This window comes from Giraffa tippelskirchi, chromosome X, assembly GCF_054371585.1.
Source record: "Giraffa tippelskirchi isolate mGirTip1 chromosome X, T2T-mGirTip1v1.2.pri, whole genome shotgun sequence".
Lineage (NCBI taxonomy): Eukaryota > Metazoa > Chordata > Mammalia > Artiodactyla > Giraffidae > Giraffa > Giraffa tippelskirchi.
This window is the reverse complement of record NC_137289.1, coordinates 1901387-1917548: the sequence shown is the minus strand read 5'-3', so window position 1 is coordinate 1917548 and position 16162 is coordinate 1901387. Positions and strand designations below refer to the sequence as shown.

The following is a 16162-nucleotide window of genomic DNA, read 5'->3' as shown; positions in this document are numbered from 1 at the left end:
CGGAATGCAGGGCACAGGCCAAAGGGGCTCCCTGGACAGCTGCTGCTGACTCCCTGTGTGGAGGCCATGTCACCTCCCTCCTCTCCCTCACCACAGGACAGGGAACAACCGCCACCCTCCTTGGACTGAGAGCTCACAGCCCCCAGGACAGACCAGCATCACCGGAGGGATGCCCCTGTGGTCAGGGGGTGCTGCTGGAATAATTCCTGACCTGGCTGTTTGTGCACATGGGCCAGGTTCCCCAATTATGGAGTAAACTGCCGGAGTCCTGCTCCAGCTGGTCCAGGGGTTCCCTCAGGATGGACGGCGTCAGGCGATGTGAATGAGAAGACACAGCGAGTCTCGGTGTTTCCGAGTGTCTCCCGCCTTTATTGTTTTTTAAGACAGCTTTTATATTTTTAGTGGTACATAGAAACAAATGTATAGAGTCATATCAAATCAGCTTAAAGGGTCAACAGTGTTGACCTTTACCAACATCGTTTGCATATCTTAGTTCATTTTGTTTACATCCTCTTCTGGCCTGGGGGCCTGCTAACATCTTGTGACTCTCCTATTGATAAGGGTTGGTCAGTCAGAACACTTTTGTATCAGGCACAGCAGGAAAGAACCCATCAATAGAAAGTTTCAAGGCAAAACCTGTTTTCGGTAATTTACTCTACGCCTTGAGCTTAACAGAAAAGAATGTGGTCCCATAAAGTCAAAGAAGAGCAAGCTGAAGGTCAGCTCTAAGTAAGAATCATCAGTTAAATCTACAATTGTCTTATTATTTGTATTAAAGCTAAACTTTTATTTATATAAATTTTTAACTATTATGCTTTCATTATATAGGCTAAATACGTTAAGAGTAAAAACATAGTGAGTGAATATAGACTAAGTAACAGTTTTATAAAGCAATATTTCTTATATTTCCTAACAAGCCTTTTTTCCTGTGAAGGGTTTTGTGCCCATAAGGGCTTTCTGTGTGGAGGCTCTCAATGTTATTTTATTATTAAGGAACAGTTATGCACATTGGCTCCAAAGGCACAGGTACACTTATTAAACAAACCAATATGTTAGCAAAAGGAATTTAGATCAGCATACTCTATATCCCAGATAATTTTATTTAGGGTGCTACCGTTCAGGGGCCTTGTTGATTGGAGGTTTCAGAATGATCTATTTTAGAAGGAAATCAGGAAAGGCCTTTTGCTTAAGTCATAGAAAATAAGAAGAGGTTTTTTATAGTAAACATCAGAAAGACAGATATCTTCAAGGTGAGCGCTGAGGCAGCCTTCCGAGGATCCCTGAGGCCTGAGAAGCCGTGCTCAATCATTCCTCTTTCCCATGACTCTGTCATGGTGGGATCTCGTGGGCTGGCTCCCGGCAGTAAACGGTGACAGTCCCATGTTGGGTTGCAGTGCCAGGGCTAAGATGGTGGTGTAGCCAGGGGCAGGAAAGCAGCATCAGTCCTCAGTGCCAACCAGGCCAAAGGCCCAGAGAGCCAAGTGGGGTGGCCAGGGCTCAGCACAGCCTCGGTGCCAGACAGGACAGAGAGGACCAGTGAGGGCACTGCCCTGCTGACACGGATAGGGCTCGGACACTCTGGTACCAAAATCCAGCAGGTAGGGATGGAAAGTGGTCGACACACAGTTTGGGAAAAAAAAAAACTAGAGACAATTCAAGTTTTAAAGACGGGACCAGGGGACTCAAGACCTCTCGGATCAAGCGCCCTGTTCCTCGGAGCCATATCATATTTATTTAGTGTCTTGGCAAACAAAGTATCTGTTGTGCTCCGGTGAGGTCAGCCTCCTGTGTCCCCGGTCACTTCTCCCATTTTATTGATTACCTTAAACTATCTCTCTTATTTTCTTGTACAAGGGGTATCACCTAGCTGGAGGTCATAGACCCGCATATGCCTTGGGAAAACATATTGGTGTGTGCACAGACATTGTTCTGAACTTTCACTGACCCGGTGTTCCAAGGTCCACACTCTGTTTTTCCTTAGCTTAGCAGGGCATGATGACCCCAACTCATCAACCTGATGTACTTTTATTTGGGTTATGCTGTATTGCTCTATTTTAGTCTTTTCCCGTGGGGTTTTTCTCATGGCTTAGAGCAACAGGCGGCTGACTATTAACCCCTGCACCTCTCCACTCGGGGCACACCATGGCACCTCACCCCAGCACACGCTCCTTTTCCTGGTACCGTCTCTGTTGGAATCATGGGGTCTTGTGAGCATGGGGTCCCGTTGGTCCCTCGCCATGCCAACTCTGACCTGACTCAGAGCCCAGGCACCTCATGCCTCTGGGGGGCCTTGGGGGGTGGTGGTGGTGGGCAGAGGCCCAGGGAGAGCGGTGGGCACGTGTCCTTCAGGCTACAGCAGGGGGGCAGTGTCCAGGGGTGGGAGGATGTGGGCCAACTGTGGGGCAGAGGGTCCACCTGAGGGACTCCAGAGAGAAGGCACCCATGCAGACACTCACAGGGTGGGGAGCACCGCGTGCTTTCACCTCAGGGTTGGCCCATGACCGACAGCTACGTCTGAGGCAGGAACCTCAGAACCTTCCCCGGAGCAAGGCTCATCCTTGGCTAGGCATGTTACAGGAAAGCAGGGGAAGGCTGGGTGGAAGGGACGCGCCAGGAATAATGACGGGCATCTGCAGCTGGGCGGCTGATACCAAGCCAGCTGGGCCCCCAGGTGGAACCCCCCCCAAGCATGAGGTCACATGGGGGGCACACAGCGGCCACAGGGTGTGCTTACCTGCACGGTGCCCGTGGTCTTGTCAGGACAAGAACACGGCATGCCAGGCGCCTGTCCCTGGGCTGCATGGATGAAGCAGAGGCCCAAGTTACATCTCTGGCAAATGGGGCAACCGCCTCTGAAGCCCAAGCTTCCCCAAGCCCCCATGGGAGCCCAGGGTCCCGAAAACAGCCCCTCCACATAATTCTTCCATTGGCTGGGCAAGAGGAGGAAGTTTGACCTGCCTTCTTCGGAGCACCTGACATAATCGGACAGTCCAGAGAGGCAGACCGGGTGCTGGAAGGTAGGCCTGGAGAGCTCCGGCTTTGAGGACTCTGCTCTTCACTTGCATGGTTCCCACCTGACTGTCGAGCAGCATCTCTGGGGTGAAGAGGTCAGGGGCTGAGGAGCGGATTCCACAGAGAGAAGACTTGCCTGCCCTGTGGGATCACAGGTCAGCGGGGCCTCCGTGTTCAGCCATTTCCAGCTGTCTCTTCTCTTGGACTTCCCTGGTGGTTCAGACGGTAAAGAGTCTGCCTGCAATGCTGGAGACCCAGGTTCGATCCCTGGGTCAGGAAGATACCCTGGAGAAGGGAATGGCAACCCACTCCAGTGTTCTGCCTGAAGAATCCCATGGACATAGGAGCCTGGCGGGCTACAGTCCATGGGTCGCCAAGAGTCAGAAGCGACTTCACTGTCACTTTTTCCTCTCCTGGGCACCTGGCCTCATGCCCTGCCCCGCGGGGGCCCCCCTCAGGCGGGGAGACGTGGCTGGAGGAGGGAAGACGGCCCTGAGTTCCCTCTTCCACACCCTTCCACCCCCATCCCAGAACGTCCTGCCAACTCACCCAGCACTTCCCACCAGGAGGGCATTAAGTGGAGGGTGACCAGCAGAGGAGCTCCAGCGGCCTCAGCCTCCCAACGAGGGGGAGGGTCCGGCCGGGGGCGAGGCCGGAGGGTGGGGGCGTGGTCGTGAGCCAGCCAAGCCCCGCCCCCGCTGTGGGCTCGGCCCCCGGGCCAGGCGGAACCTGGGGGGTAGAGGTGGGTGGTGCTAGGCTGGGTCAGCTGAGTGAAAGTCACGCGACCGCACTCCGCTCCGTGTGGCTTCCTGGAGGAGAGGGAGTGATGAGCCAGGGTCTCCGAGTGTGGCAGGCCAGTGCTGGGCGGCCCGGGCAAGGGTGCGGGCTGGGGGTGGTCGGTGTTGTCCTGGAGGAGGCCATCCAGGATGGGGGGCGGGGACGGGGGGGTTCAGTCCCGGGGCCCATGGTGGTCAGGAGGGCAGACGTGCCCCGGGGGGGCGTCGGGGGGGGCGTCCGGAGGCTCCGAGTCAGGCAGCCCTAGGAGGTGACTCGAGCCTGGGGTGACCTGCGGCCCCGGGGAGTCCACCGACGGTACGGGCACCCGAGAAGACCGGGCGGCCTGTGGGGGGAGCCGTGTCTCCAAGTCTCTCTCCACAGGACATGGACAAGGAGCGAGAGACGCTGCGGGCCTGGAAGGAGCGCGTGGCGCGCGAGCTGGATCGCGTGGTGGCTTTCTGGCTGGAGCATTCCCACGACCAGGAACAGGGGTGCGCGCCTCGCCCTCCTGGGGGCCTTGGACTGGGTTCTTCGCTGCTCTGGGGCCCCCGCACCTCACTCTGGGCTGACTGCCGTCTGTGGGGCGCCGGGCAGCACCCCCGACCCCCCAACCCTCCTCACCCCACCCCCCCCCCCCCCCGCGAACTCGGCTAACGCCTGCATGTCCTGCAGGGGCTTCTTCACGTGCCTTGGCCGCGACGGGCGGGTGTACGATGACCTCAAGTACGTCTGGCTGCAAGGGAGGCAGGTATGGACGAGGCGTGCCCGGGGGCGCCCGGGACTGGAACCGACGCGCTGGGTCCTGCCTGAGTTCGCACACCCGGCAGGGATCACGAGCTCATCGCCCCCCTTCCCACGGCCCTGAGGACGGCGGCCCCCCACTTGAGCCAGGACCACTCTGCTCCCCCCCTACAGGTGTGGATGTACTGTCGCTTGTACCGCCAGTTTGAGCGCTTCCGCCGCCCGGAGCTTTTGAATGCAGCTAAAGCAGGTGACCTCCCTCCCCGTCCCCATCTCCCCAGAGGCCACTCCCGGTGATCCCCGAAGCCGCGCGGGTGCTCCCAGTTGCCTGCTTGCCAGCCGGCTCTGGAAGCCGCTCAAGGGCGACGGGTGTCTACCGATGGGGAGGAAGGCGCCGGCAGGCGCATCCCCAACGCGCCTTCCAGTGCGCCACCTTCCTGACCACCAGGTGGCGAGTTTTTGCTGCGTTATGCCCAAGTGGCACCTCCTGCGAAGAAGTGTGCCTTTGTGCTGACCAGGGACGGCCGCCCAGTCAAGGTGCAGCGAACCATCTTCAGCGAGTGTTTCTACACTATGGCCATGAACGAGCTGTGGAGGGTGACGGGGGACGCGCGGTACCAGGTACGGGGGAGGATGGGTACGCTGTACATCTCCATGCCCTCACCTTCGCTGGCTCCTGGCACCTGGATGCGGGCCAGATCTGTCCTTAATATCAGTCCTTTCTCTGGGCCCGCAGGGCCTGGGGCTGCCAGTCACACCCACTGTTAACTGCTGTTATTGTTACTGTGTGTCCTCCCTCTCCCAGAGGCCTTCCCCCCAACAACCCCCACAGGGGCCCTGGGGACCGTTCAGTTCAGTTCAGTTGCTCAGTTGTGTCCAACTCTCTGCAACCCCGTGGATTGCAGCACGCCAGGCCTCCCTGTCCATCACCAACTCCCGGAGTTTACTCAAACTCATGTCCATCGAGTCAGTGATGCCATCCAACCATCTCATCCTTTGTCGTCCCCTTCTCCTCCCGCCTTCAGTCTTTCCCAGCATCACGGTCTTTTCCAGTGAGTCAGTTCTTCGCATCAGGTGGCCAAAGGATTGGAGTTTCAGCTTCAGCATCAGTCCTTCTAATGAATATTGAGGTCTGATTTCCTTTAGGATGGGCACAGAGGTGTTACCAAACCAGACTTGGGCCCCTGTGCAGTGAAGGCAATCCACTGACACCAGGTGGTGGGGAAGGAACGTGCAGCATTTATTCCAAGGGGACAGGGTAGGTCCTGCTCAAAACACCTGAACTCGGCTTTCAGAGAAGGGCTTAGGGCAAAATCAAGGAGCAAGTCACAGGGCGCCTGATCGGCTTAGGAACGTTCTTCTGATTGGCTGGTGGTGAGATAACCAGGAGGGAGTTATATGATCCACTTTCTGGTTCCAATGGTCTGGGCTCTGCCAGTGAGCAGCATGTACTTCAGTTCTTCCCCCTGGTGGGTGTTTTAGTTATCTGCAAAACAGCTCAAGGATTCAACTCAGGATTTTAAGGCTCTCGGGGAAGACTTTAGTCTAAACCCTTATTGTTTTGTCTTGCTTATCTGTTTTCCTTTGTTTCTGCATTTCCTCACTTCTCTGATTAAATGTGCTCCTTGGAACTTGGAAAGGCCTAGGAGGCTAATGCTTTTCAACAAACAAGAGGTCGGGGACCCTGGGGGATCAACTGCATGCCCCCCTACCCAGGCTTTGCAGGGTCCTGCTCAGAGGGACTAGCCCTGCCCTGGCTGGGATGACGCCCCTCCCTGGCCCCCTCCCTCCTCCCTGGCCCCCTCATCTTTCAAAGCTGACCTCACTGCCTGGGCACGGTCTGCACCCCCCAGCCCGGGAGCCCTAGCACTCAGCCCAGGGCCAGGCCTTGGCAGGGGTGTCCTACCTAGGAGCTCAGCCCAGGGGACCTGGGCAGACCAGACTGGATGGGGTGCAGCCTCAGCCTGGGTCTCCCCTCACCACCACCCCCAGAGTGAAGCCATGGAGATGATGGATCAGATCGTGAGCTGGGTGCGGGAGGACCCCTCCGGGCTGGGCCGGCCCCAGCTCCCTGGGGCCCCGGCCTCGGAGTCCATGGCGGTGCCCATGATGCTGCTCAACCTGGTGGAGCAGCTCGGGGAGGCGGATGAGGAGCTCGCAGGCATCTCCGCGGAGCTGGGGGACTGGTGCGCTCAGAGGATTCTGCAGCACCTGCAGGTGGGGGCAGGAGGCAGACGCTGGCTGCCAGACTGGTCCTCGGGGGCTGGGGCACAGGGTGACCCCCATTCCCCACCCCTAGGCCCACACTCACCCCCGAGCTCAGTCATCTCCGATTCTTTGTGACCTTATGGACTGTACCCTGCCAGGCTCCTTGGTCCATGCGGATTCTCCCAGGCCAGAATATTGGAGTGGGTTGCCATGCCCTCCTCCAGGGGATCTTCCCTACTCAGGGATTGAACCCAGGTCTGCCGCACATTGCAGGCAGATTCTTTACCATCTGAGCCACCAGGGAAGCCCACTCATGAGCTGGAGGTCGATTTTACAGATGGGGAGACACATGGAGGTGCAGCCCAGAACCATTGGAAAGGGTGGGGGAGGCCCTCGGGGAGCCAGGTGGGGGTGAGGGCAGGAGGGTGGAGTCCAGACCCCCAGGCCCATCAGGGAGCACAAAACCCAGACCCAGCTTCCTCCCAGGCCTCTGGACAGCCAGGTTGGCTCAGTCTCAGTCCCCCCCCATTCAGTGTCTTCTGGGGCCCAGGCTCAAAGCAGGTTCCAGACCCTTGGGAGTGAACTGGCTCCTCCTCAAAAGCCCCTCGCCCACCCCCACTAGCCCACCCAAGCCTGCAGATGAGGAGGGAGGGGGAAGAGCAGGGTGCTGAGCGCTGAACCCCCTTCTGCTCCTCCCTCTGCAGAGGGGTGGGCAGGCTGTGCTGGAGAACGTGTCAGAGGATGGCGAGGAACTCTCAGGCTGCTTGGGGAGACACCAGAACCCAGGTGAGGGGTGGGGTGGGCTTCAAAGGTGGGGATTGCCTGCTTCCCTCCACACTGGGCACCGAGGACCAGGCAGAGAAGCAGGGATGGGCCTGCTATGCTGGGGGGCACGGCTCAGAGCAGCCCCCACTGCTGGCAAGAGAGGGAGTCAGCACACAGCACAGCACAGGGGGCTAGAGCCCCCTACATGGAGGAGACCGTGCTACCTGCCTTACCCTGAGCCCTCACCAGGCCATGCGCTGGAGGCTGGCTGGTTCCTGCTCCGTTACGCCATCCGGAGAGGTGATGCCAAACTTCGAGCCCACGTGATTGACAAGTTCCTACTGTTGCCTTTCCACTCTGGATGGGACCCTGAGCATGGCGGCCTCTTCTACTTCCAGGATGCTGATGGCCTCTGCCCCACCCAGGTGGGAATGTGCCCAGGGCTGTCCTCAACTTATTTCACAGAGGGGGTGCCCAGGGAGACCCCAGTGGTCCTCAAGCTCATGCACACAAGGAGACATGTGTCCCTCCATCTTGGAAAGGCTCGCTGGGTGATTCTAAGCCATCAGCAGTGGGGGCAGATTTGGTCCCTTACATCCATGTGATTATGCCTTGATCCCACTGAGGTCCACAGAGGGTGGCTGAGTCGGCCACCGACAGGAGCTGACTGTCCAAGGGGCTCTAGACAGACCAACGAGACAGCCAGGGTTTGGATTCCAGGGCTCAAAGGGAGCCTGGCCCAGCCTTGCCCTTCTGGCTCAAGAAGCTAGTGCCAATCTGCCAGGCGGTCAAGGCCTCCATAGACGTCCATGCCACAATGAAGCTCCAAGTGCCTGGGCCAGATGGAGTCTTAGCCAGGGCCTGAATGACGGGGGTGACCTTCCTGCTGAGAGGGGTGGCAGAGGGTCAGACCCAGGCTTCCAGATGCCTCCTCTCTGCTCCCAGCTGGAGTGGGCCATGAAGCTCTGGTGGCCACACAGTGAAGCCATGATCGCCTTCCTCATGGGCTACAGTGAGACTGGGGACCCTGCCTTGCTGCGCATCTTCTACCAGGTGGCCGAGTACACCTTCCGCCGGGTAAGTGATGCTTCCTGGTCTCAGCAAAGGTGTGGAGACTGCAGACCGGGCCGAGAGGGCGAGTCTTCCTGCACATCCCCCGCTTGCCCCTCAGCAGACATGGAGGTCCCGGCCCCAGTACCCTCTGTTGAGTCAACAGAGCAGCCCCTTCCCCACTGGAGCTCACATTTTGCTGGCAGTGGGACTGACTATAAACAAGTAAACAAGCAAACAGAGATGGGGATGAGAGCTCTGGGAAATACAACAAGGTCAGGGGCCTGGGGAGGGGGGAGCTGATGGGAAGGAAAAAGCTGGAAGGGGTGCTCAGCAAAGAGGGGTCAACCTGACTCTGGGGTTCACGGGTGCTGGGGCTTCGGGATGGGAGGCCATAGGGCCCCGGGCCAAGGCAGGGAGATGGCGCAGTGGCTGTCATCCTGGCCAGTGAGTGGGGGCCTGACCCGGGGTGGAAGATGCAACAGGCGCAGGGGTCAGAGTCTGGTTGAGTGGGAGGAGTCTGGACTGGCCACAAGTGTTTGCGTGTCCTAAGGATATAGATGATATATACCGTGAGCCACGAGGCAAGGTGAGCTTTGAGGACAGAAGGAAAAGAGAAGAGGGAATAGGAGGGCCTAGCAAAGGAGACAAAAATCAGTTGTGAGGCAGGAAGGAAGCCAGGGACCCCCACCCACCCACTAGAGGCCTGAGTGCAATGAGTGCAGTGATGACCTGTGCCAGCCATGGCCAAGAGGCACCTTGGGGGCTGAGCCTGAATGAAGGAAAATTCCCAGTGTGTTCTGAAAGCCAGGACTCACTCCATCAGTAAACCCCAGTACAGGAGGGATTACAACAGGGAGTCTTACTTGATGGTCTGTGGGTTTTGCAACCTGGGAGAAAACTCTTTCTTTACGCTAACCTCTAACTGAAATCCAGTATTCGCTTCCATCATGAGTGAAAGCACAGTGGTATTAGCAGTGTCTGACTTCGTCACCAGTAGACATCCCAAATGTGTTCACGTTACATTGTAGTTTGAGGGGCATCTCCCAATATTGCACACATTCATCATTACTTCCAAACACAACAGTCACAAGACCCAGGGGGATACATGTTAATATTGAATGCATTCAAAAGAACCTGTGTTCGAGGCCATTGGTGTTAACTGCAAAAAGTGAAATTTAAGGAATAAATTGTCAAGAAAGAGAGATTGCCATAGAACAATCAGGAAACTTATAAACAGGTAAGTCATTATGCACTGATCATCATAACAGAAGACAGGAAATTCAGACATCCACAGAAACGCTGGACAGGAAAACAGTTCAATGGGTTGTTATCTGTCCGTGTCAGATCAAATAGTTCAATAATAAGTGAGGACATGAGCAGTGTCACTGGGAAGATAGAATGAATAGATATAGAACTAGTGTTACCTGCTATGAAGAGGAGTAGACCTATTCACAGGTCGACATTTAAAAAGACATTTTCATAGTGGACTTCAGTGTCACTGACTTCTTCCACGGTCCTTCTGAGAAGGAGTATTTTAAGTATCCATTTAAAGTATTCAGGTCACTGAGATACAGCAGTGTATATATCTGTGTTTAGTACCTAAGTTGTATCTGACTCTTGTGGCCCAGTGGACCGCAGCCTGCCAGGCTCCTTTGTTCATGGGATTTCCCAGGCAAGAATACTGGAATGGGTTGTCATTTCCTTCTCCAGGGGATTTTCCAATAGCACAGAGCCACCAGGGAAGTCCCATATACATCTGTATAACTACCAGCATATTCAAGATATGGAACTGTTCCATCATACCCAAGCAGGGTTCTTTTATTCCATCTTGCAAGGTTTCATCTCACAGTCAGCAGCCCCTTTCCAAAGTGGGGTATCTCGGTGCCCACTCCTGCTGCAGAAAAAGGAAAAGAGAAAGCCCTTTGTGTTCGTATTTGTCCAGGACGTGGGATCTAACAGCACTGGTTCTGTAGTTAACGGTATCTGGGGTCTGTCCGGGCTCTGATCCCGGGTAGCACTTTAGTGGGACCGGTGAACGCTTATTCCCCAGGCCTCTGGCATCTGGGCAGCTCCTGCCGGTGCTGCCTGTCACTGCCTTGTTATTGCAGTTTCGCGATCCAGAGTATGGGGAGTGGTTTGGCTACCTGAACCGAGACGGGAAGGTCGCCCTCACTATCAAGGGGGGTCCTTTCAAAGGTGAGTGGGGGACAGGGAGGGGCTGCAGGGGCTCAGGGCACTTGGCTATTCCCAGCCCTCCCAACCCGCTGTCCCGCATCTCCCCGTAGGCTGCTTCCACGTGCCGCGGTGCCTGGCCATGTGCGAGGAGATGCTGAACGACCTGCTGAGCCGCCTCGCTCCGGCCTCAGCCCTCAGCGCCTGATCTCCGCCCGCTGGTCCCGCTAGCCCGGGCGCAGAATAAAATGAAGCCTGTTACACTGTCTGTGTGTGTGAGCTTCCGTGGGGTCGCGGGAGTGGGGGTAACGCCCGCCGCCTTCAACCGGAGGACACCTGCTCGCCTGGCCAGCGACCCACCCTGAGCGCTGGAGCCGCCCACCTTGCGAAGAGCCCCGCCCCACGCCGGGGCTCGCCCGGCCATTGGCCGGTCCCGCGTAGAGGCCACGCCCCACCCTTGGAGCGCCCTGCGCATTGGCCGAACACCCAGGAGGGTGGGTCCGGCAGCGCGCCACTTCCGGCCGGTGGCCAGGCCAGGCGCGTACCGCCTCTTCCGCCGCCGCCCCCGCGATCGCGGACCTAGCTCCAGCCGTAGCCGTGGCCTGGCACCCCCGGTGTCGCTCCGGAGCGTGGCAGCAGTTGACTGCGCGTTCACGACCCGCTGGGAGCCGCGAGCTCCGCCGCAGTTATGAACATCCGCAATGCGAGGGTGAGGGGCCGGGGCTGGAGACGGTCCGCGCCGCGTGGGAGCGGGCCCGGTGGCCGCGTGCGCATGTTCCCGAGGGGCTCGGTCGAGCCCCAGGGCCGGCCGCTTGGCGCGCCTGCAGCCGCCCGGCACAAAACAGTGAAGGCCACCGTTCCCGTGGGGTTGGCCGCAGATGAGGCCAGGGGTTCAAGGCCGGGGCTGCGAACCCCTTCTTTCGGGGATGTCGGGCCTCGGTGGGATGGTGTTGGGGAGCTTCCTGGCGCTCACGTCCGTTCCTGGAACCGTCAAGTTTTTGCCCGGCGGCCCTGGGCCAGGCCTGTGCTGAGAGAGATAGTCCCAGCTCCCGCCCAGATCTGGGGGTGGGGGCGGGGGGTCGGTGAGTAGACAGCGAGCAGGGCTCCAACAGAACCGAGGCCTACTTAGCGCAGCCCTGGGCCTGACCACATTCTATTGCCCTCCTCCCTCGCAGCCAGAGGACCTGATGAACATGCAACACTGCAATCTCCTGTGCCTGCCCGAGAACTACCAGATGAAATACTATTTCTACCATGGCCTCTCCTGGCCCCAGGTGGGCGGCTGTTGAATTTAGGGACCGGGTCAAGGAGGCCAGGGAAATCCCACCCTGGGTTGGCTGAGGCCATGAAGAGTCCGGGGACACCTGGGTGAAGGAGTCCCTGAGTGTTGGCTTCAGCTGGGGTGGCTGAGGGTGGAAAGGAGGTGCCTGAAGACGGGAGACAAACAGGGCCAACCTAGGAGCAGAATTACCACCTGTCTGCCCACCTCTTCCCAGTTAAGAACAAGGGGCACCGTGTGGTATGGGAAAACAAGGCCACCTTGCCTGGAGGTCAGGAGCTGTCACTGAACTCCACCCTGGGCTGCTGTCCGTCATGGCCAGGGCGAGAGACAGGCGATGGGGCCAGGTGTCTGCTGAGGGTTCCTCCAACTCGGATAGAAACTTGTTTTCTGCCTCCCCTTTCCTCCTGTCTTCCAGCTCTCATACATTGCCGAGGACGAGAATGGGAAGATTGTGGGGTACGTCCTGGCCAAAATGTGAGTCACCAGGGACAGAGAGACAAGACTGGCACCTGACCTGCGGGTGGGGGAGGGGGGACACCGACATTTGCACGTGTCTGATGGAGGCTGCCTGGGTTGGTTTTTTTTTTTTTTCGTTTTGAAATGAATAGACTGTTCTTGAGTTCAGTTTAAGCTTTAGAGGAAATGTGAGTGCAAAATACACACCCCTCTCACACAACTCCTCCCGTCTTCCCTGGTTGCCTCTCTTACTAACATCTCCTGGTACATCTGTTACAATATTGCTAAATCGTTATTAAAGTCCATAGTTAACAGTAAGTTTCATCCTTGGAGTCATATGGACAAATGTATAACAACATGTGTTCACTACTATAGTATCACACAGAGTAGTCTCACTGCCCGCCAAGTTTTCTGTACTCCACCTGTTCATCCCTCCTCTCTCCTCAGGGAATCACTGATCTCTTTACTGTCTCCATAGTTTTGCCATTTCCAGAACATCCCATGATTGGAATCATACAGTGTGTGGGCTTCCCAGGTGGCTCAGTGGTAAAGAATCTGCCTGCCACTGCAGGAGACACAGGTTCAGTCCCTGGGTGGGGAAGATCCCCTGGAGGAGGAAATGGCAACCCACTCCAGTACTCTTGCCTGGAGAATCTCCATGGACAAAGGAGCCTGGTGGGCTACTGTCCATGGGGTCGCAAAGAGTCGGACACTACTGACTATGCATGTACATCAACATACAGTGTGTAGCCATTTCGGATTGCCTCTCACTCATATGCATTGAAGTTTCCTCCATGTCTTTTCCTGGCTTGATAACTCCCTTCTTTTTAGCACTGAACAGTGTTCCATTGATACTGCACTTGTCTTTTGTCTGCTGCCTGGGGTCTGGAGAACCCTGACTGTCTCCCCTACCCTGGGTCTGTGGGCGCTGTGGGGTTCGCTCCTAGCCTCTCTTTCTTCTTGCTCTAGGGAAGAAGACCCGGATGATGTGCCCCATGGACATATCACCTCGCTGGTGCGTAGGACGCCCCCCAGGCTCTGGTGGGTGTGGAAGTTAGTTGGAGCTGCCTCTGAGGTCCCACTTTTCTGCCCCCAGGCTGTGAAGCGTTCCCACCGGCGTCTCGGCCTGGCTCAAAAGCTGATGGACCAGGCCTCCCGAGCCATGATCGAGAACTTCAACGCCAAATACGTCTCCCTGCATGTCCGGAAGAGGTGGAAGCCGGGGTCAAAGGAAGGGGGGTGGGGGCTACTATCTTGATACGGGTCCCAGGCTGCCTTGGCTTTTGGAGAAGACGGGGAGGTGGGATTCGTGGGGAAAGGGGCTGGGAGGAGGGGCAGGACCTGGACGTGCTGTCCCTGTCTGGCCTGGTCTATAGAGCTCAGCACTGCCTTGTTCCCCTACAGTAACCGGGCAGCTCTGCACCTCTATTCCAACACGCTCAACTTTCAGTAAGTAAATCTAGATGTTTCTAATGGGAGTGGGACGGTCCCCAGGTCTGGCTTGCCCACGTGGCTGAGATGGACTGAGCTACCTTGTAGGCACGAGGGTGAGTGACAGCTGGTGCTAGGGACAGGCTGTGGCCTCCACTCGGTGACAGTGACACCTACCTGCCACCGTCTGTTCGAGACGTGTTGTGGGCCTAGAGGACGTTTAGTGTTTCTTGCTGTGCAGAAGATGACTACTTGCTACTGGTGGGGACCAGGTGAAGGGCAGCATGGTGAAGGGGTTCAGAAGTACAGACAAGGACCCAGGACAGGAACAGGACTGAGAGTGACCAGGCACCTAGAAGCATCTCAGCAGAACCAGAGGAAAGGGTAAACCTAAGCACATTGGTGCAGGAAGGGTGCAGCAGAGGGGTCTAGAGCTCTGGTTGTCCTAGTGGGCGAGAGCAGCCCGCTCTGTGTGTCCAGCACAGGACACAGAGAGCCTGGCCAGGAACTGCCCTGCCCAGGGCATTGTGGTGAAAGCCGCTGGGATGGGCTGTTTGTGGAGAGTCCACTGAGACAGCCTTAGCTTCAGCTTGCTTAAGGAAGGGAAGGAGCCTACGGACTGGGCATCCGAAGATCTTTGACCTGGATGTAGACGCCCCTGCTGGTTGACAGTTCCCGGGTCTGAAGGCTGGCAGGGCTTTTCTGGAAGAAGAGAGGCCACAGCACCCCCCCCCCCCCGTTCCAACTGCTCGGCGTGCAGCCATGCGTGCCCAGGAAGTGACAGGGAATCGGGCAAGGAGGGGGAGGGTACTGCCACATTAAGGGGCTGCAGTTCCCAGGAAACCACAGACACAGATCCTTGGGAGCCAGGTTAGGGATGAGGGGCGGTGGCAGGATGCCAAGGGTGGGAGGGAGTCCGGCTTACTGTCAGAGAAAGCAGACGGAAGGCCACGTCGGAAGCGTCTCCAAAGGGCCTTTAGGGGGCACTGACACCCCGTCCCACTGGCAGATGGTACCGGAGGGTGGAGGAGAATTGCCCCTAACCCGGTTTCTCCTCCTCCTCTTCCTCTCCACCCCCCTGCCCCCAGGATCAGCGAAGTGGAGCCCAAATACTATGCTGACGGGGAAGACGCATATGCCATGAAGCGAGACCTTACCCAGATGGCCGATGAGGTGAGTCCGGTGGGGCCAGGGCCGCCGGCCCCAAGCATGCTGAGCAGGGTGGTCTGAGGGAGTTGGAGGTGTCCTGGTCCTCTTCATCTCAGCTGACAGGTGGGAAGCCAGACCTTGGCTGGGCTTTAAAGAATGCTGTCATTGGGCCAAGACTCCATTTTCTGAGGAGGAGGCCTGTCCCGCCCAGAGGCCGCTGTGACAGGACAGTGGGGAGGTGTCTGGACGTGCTGAGGCACGGGGCTGGGGATGGCTGTGGCCGGCTCCAAGGCTGAGGAGACAGTCAGGGTTCTGCCCAAGGCTCCACGGGCCGGGGCCATTCCGAGGGCTCCACAGCAGCCGCGTGAGGGAGTGTGAACACTTCTACTTCACTGCAGAGGAAACAGGCCCAGCGGGGGCAGCTGCCAGGATTAGCCCTGGGTCTCCCAACGCAGTCCTGTTTCCTGCCCTGCCTGCCCCCCCCAGCAAGGGACCAGAAACGGGCAGTGAGAGCGAGCCCTCGAGGTCTAGAGACTTAGGCCCTGTCTCCTTCCTCCCGCCTCTCCCGGGCTTCCGGTGGCAGCTGAGGCGGCACCTGGAGCTGAAGGAGAAGAGCAGGCATGTGGTGCTGGGCTCCATCGAGAACAAGGTGGAAGGCAAGGGCAACTTGCTTCCGAGCTCAGGGGAGGCCTGTCGTGAGGAAAAGGGCCTGGTTGCAGAGGACAGCGGTGGCGACAGCAAGGACCTCAGTGAGGTCAGCGAGACCACAGAGAGCACCGATGTCAAGGACAGCTCAGAGGCCTCTGACTCGGCCTCCTAGAGCCCACTCCCACTCCCCTCCCTGTCCTGGCCCACCCATCCCATCCTCACCACAAGAGGTTTCACAATAAACTTCACCCAGTGGCCTTGGGGGAGTTCATGTGTGCGAGTGTGCACCTTTTGGGTGGCGTGTGGGTGCCCCGCTCTGGCTCTTGTGTTCCTCTGGATGTGGACCTCACAGCCTTTTGGCACAGTGCATCCTGCAAGCCCTCCGAGAAGGGAAGAGCTTTGTCAGGGGTCTGGAGTGGTCTGATGGCTTAGAGCCATCTTTGGGTCTGGGGGGGTGGGGTGGGGAAA

The 16162-nt window shown here is 57.7% G+C and overlaps 2 protein-coding genes and 1 long non-coding RNA gene across 9 annotated transcripts; 2 read left to right on the top strand and 1 right to left on the bottom strand.

The window, feature by feature from the left end:
* Positions 1-346: 346 nt before the first annotated feature.
* Positions 347-3715, bottom strand: LOC145536075 (uncharacterized). Of its 2 annotated transcripts, none has more exons than XR_014075646.1 (3): positions 3562-3715; positions 2959-3258; positions 347-2796 (listed from the first exon to the last, which is right to left on the bottom strand). It is a non-coding gene; the product is annotated as an uncharacterized LOC145536075 (long non-coding RNA). The 2 variants fall into 2 exon arrangements; XR_014075645.1 differs by having other exon boundaries at positions 2959-3297; positions 3562-3660.
* Positions 3716-3813: 98 nt separating this feature from the next.
* RENBP (renin binding protein) lies at positions 3814-10996 on the top strand. 4 transcript variants are annotated; one of them, XM_081564557.1, is made up of 11 exons: positions 3814-3865; positions 4171-4280; positions 4462-4537; positions 4705-4780; positions 4979-5151; positions 6523-6747; positions 7443-7524; positions 7753-7928; positions 8449-8580; positions 10665-10752; positions 10842-10996. In XM_081564557.1, exons 1-11 carry the CDS (start codon positions 3839-3841, stop codon positions 10934-10936), a joined length of 1260 nt encoding a protein of 419 aa, XP_081420683.1. In that variant the 5' UTR covers positions 3814-3838; the 3' UTR covers positions 10937-10996. The 4 variants fall into 4 exon arrangements, with proteins under 4 accessions (XP_081420683.1, XP_081420684.1, XP_081420685.1 ...); XM_081564558.1 differs by having other exon boundaries at positions 3814-3869; XM_081564559.1 differs by having other exon boundaries at positions 3834-3891.
* Positions 10997-11286: 290 nt separating this feature from the next.
* Positions 11287-15960, top strand: NAA10 (N-alpha-acetyltransferase 10, NatA catalytic subunit). Of its 3 annotated transcripts, none has more exons than XM_081564554.1 (8): positions 11287-11437; positions 11904-12002; positions 12426-12466; positions 13436-13481; positions 13563-13678; positions 13871-13915; positions 14986-15070; positions 15630-15960. In XM_081564554.1, the coding sequence occupies exons 1-8, from the start codon at positions 11417-11419 to the stop codon at positions 15864-15866; spliced, it is 690 nt and encodes a 229-aa protein (XP_081420680.1). In that variant the 5' UTR covers positions 11287-11416; the 3' UTR covers positions 15867-15960. The 3 variants fall into 3 exon arrangements, with proteins under 3 accessions (XP_081420680.1, XP_081420679.1, XP_081420681.1); XM_081564553.1 differs by having other exon boundaries at positions 12426-12484; XM_081564555.1 differs by lacking the exon at positions 13871-13915 and having other exon boundaries at positions 12426-12484.
* The last annotated feature ends 202 nt before the right edge of the window (positions 15961-16162 follow it).

Bases quoted from the DNA above. Each gene is read 5' to 3' on its own strand.
- NAA10 (XM_081564553.1), top strand. From the start codon at position 11,417: ATGAACATCCGCAATGCGAGG. The intron at 13,482-13,562 runs GTGCGTAGGACG...TTCTGCCCCCAG, and splicing joins ATGGACATATCACCTCGCTG to GCTGTGAAGCGTTCCCACCG. The intron at 13,916-14,985 runs GTAAGTAAATCT...CCCTGCCCCCAG, and splicing joins TCCAACACGCTCAACTTTCA to GATCAGCGAAGTGGAGCCCA.
- RENBP (XM_081564557.1), top strand. From the start codon at position 3,839: ATGAGCCAGGGTCTCCGAGTGTGGCAG. The intron at 7,525-7,752 runs GTGAGGGGTGGG...AGCCCTCACCAG, and splicing joins GGGGAGACACCAGAACCCAG to GCCATGCGCTGGAGGCTGGC. The intron at 10,753-10,841 runs GTGAGTGGGGGA...ATCTCCCCGTAG, and splicing joins CAAGGGGGGTCCTTTCAAAG to GCTGCTTCCACGTGCCGCGG.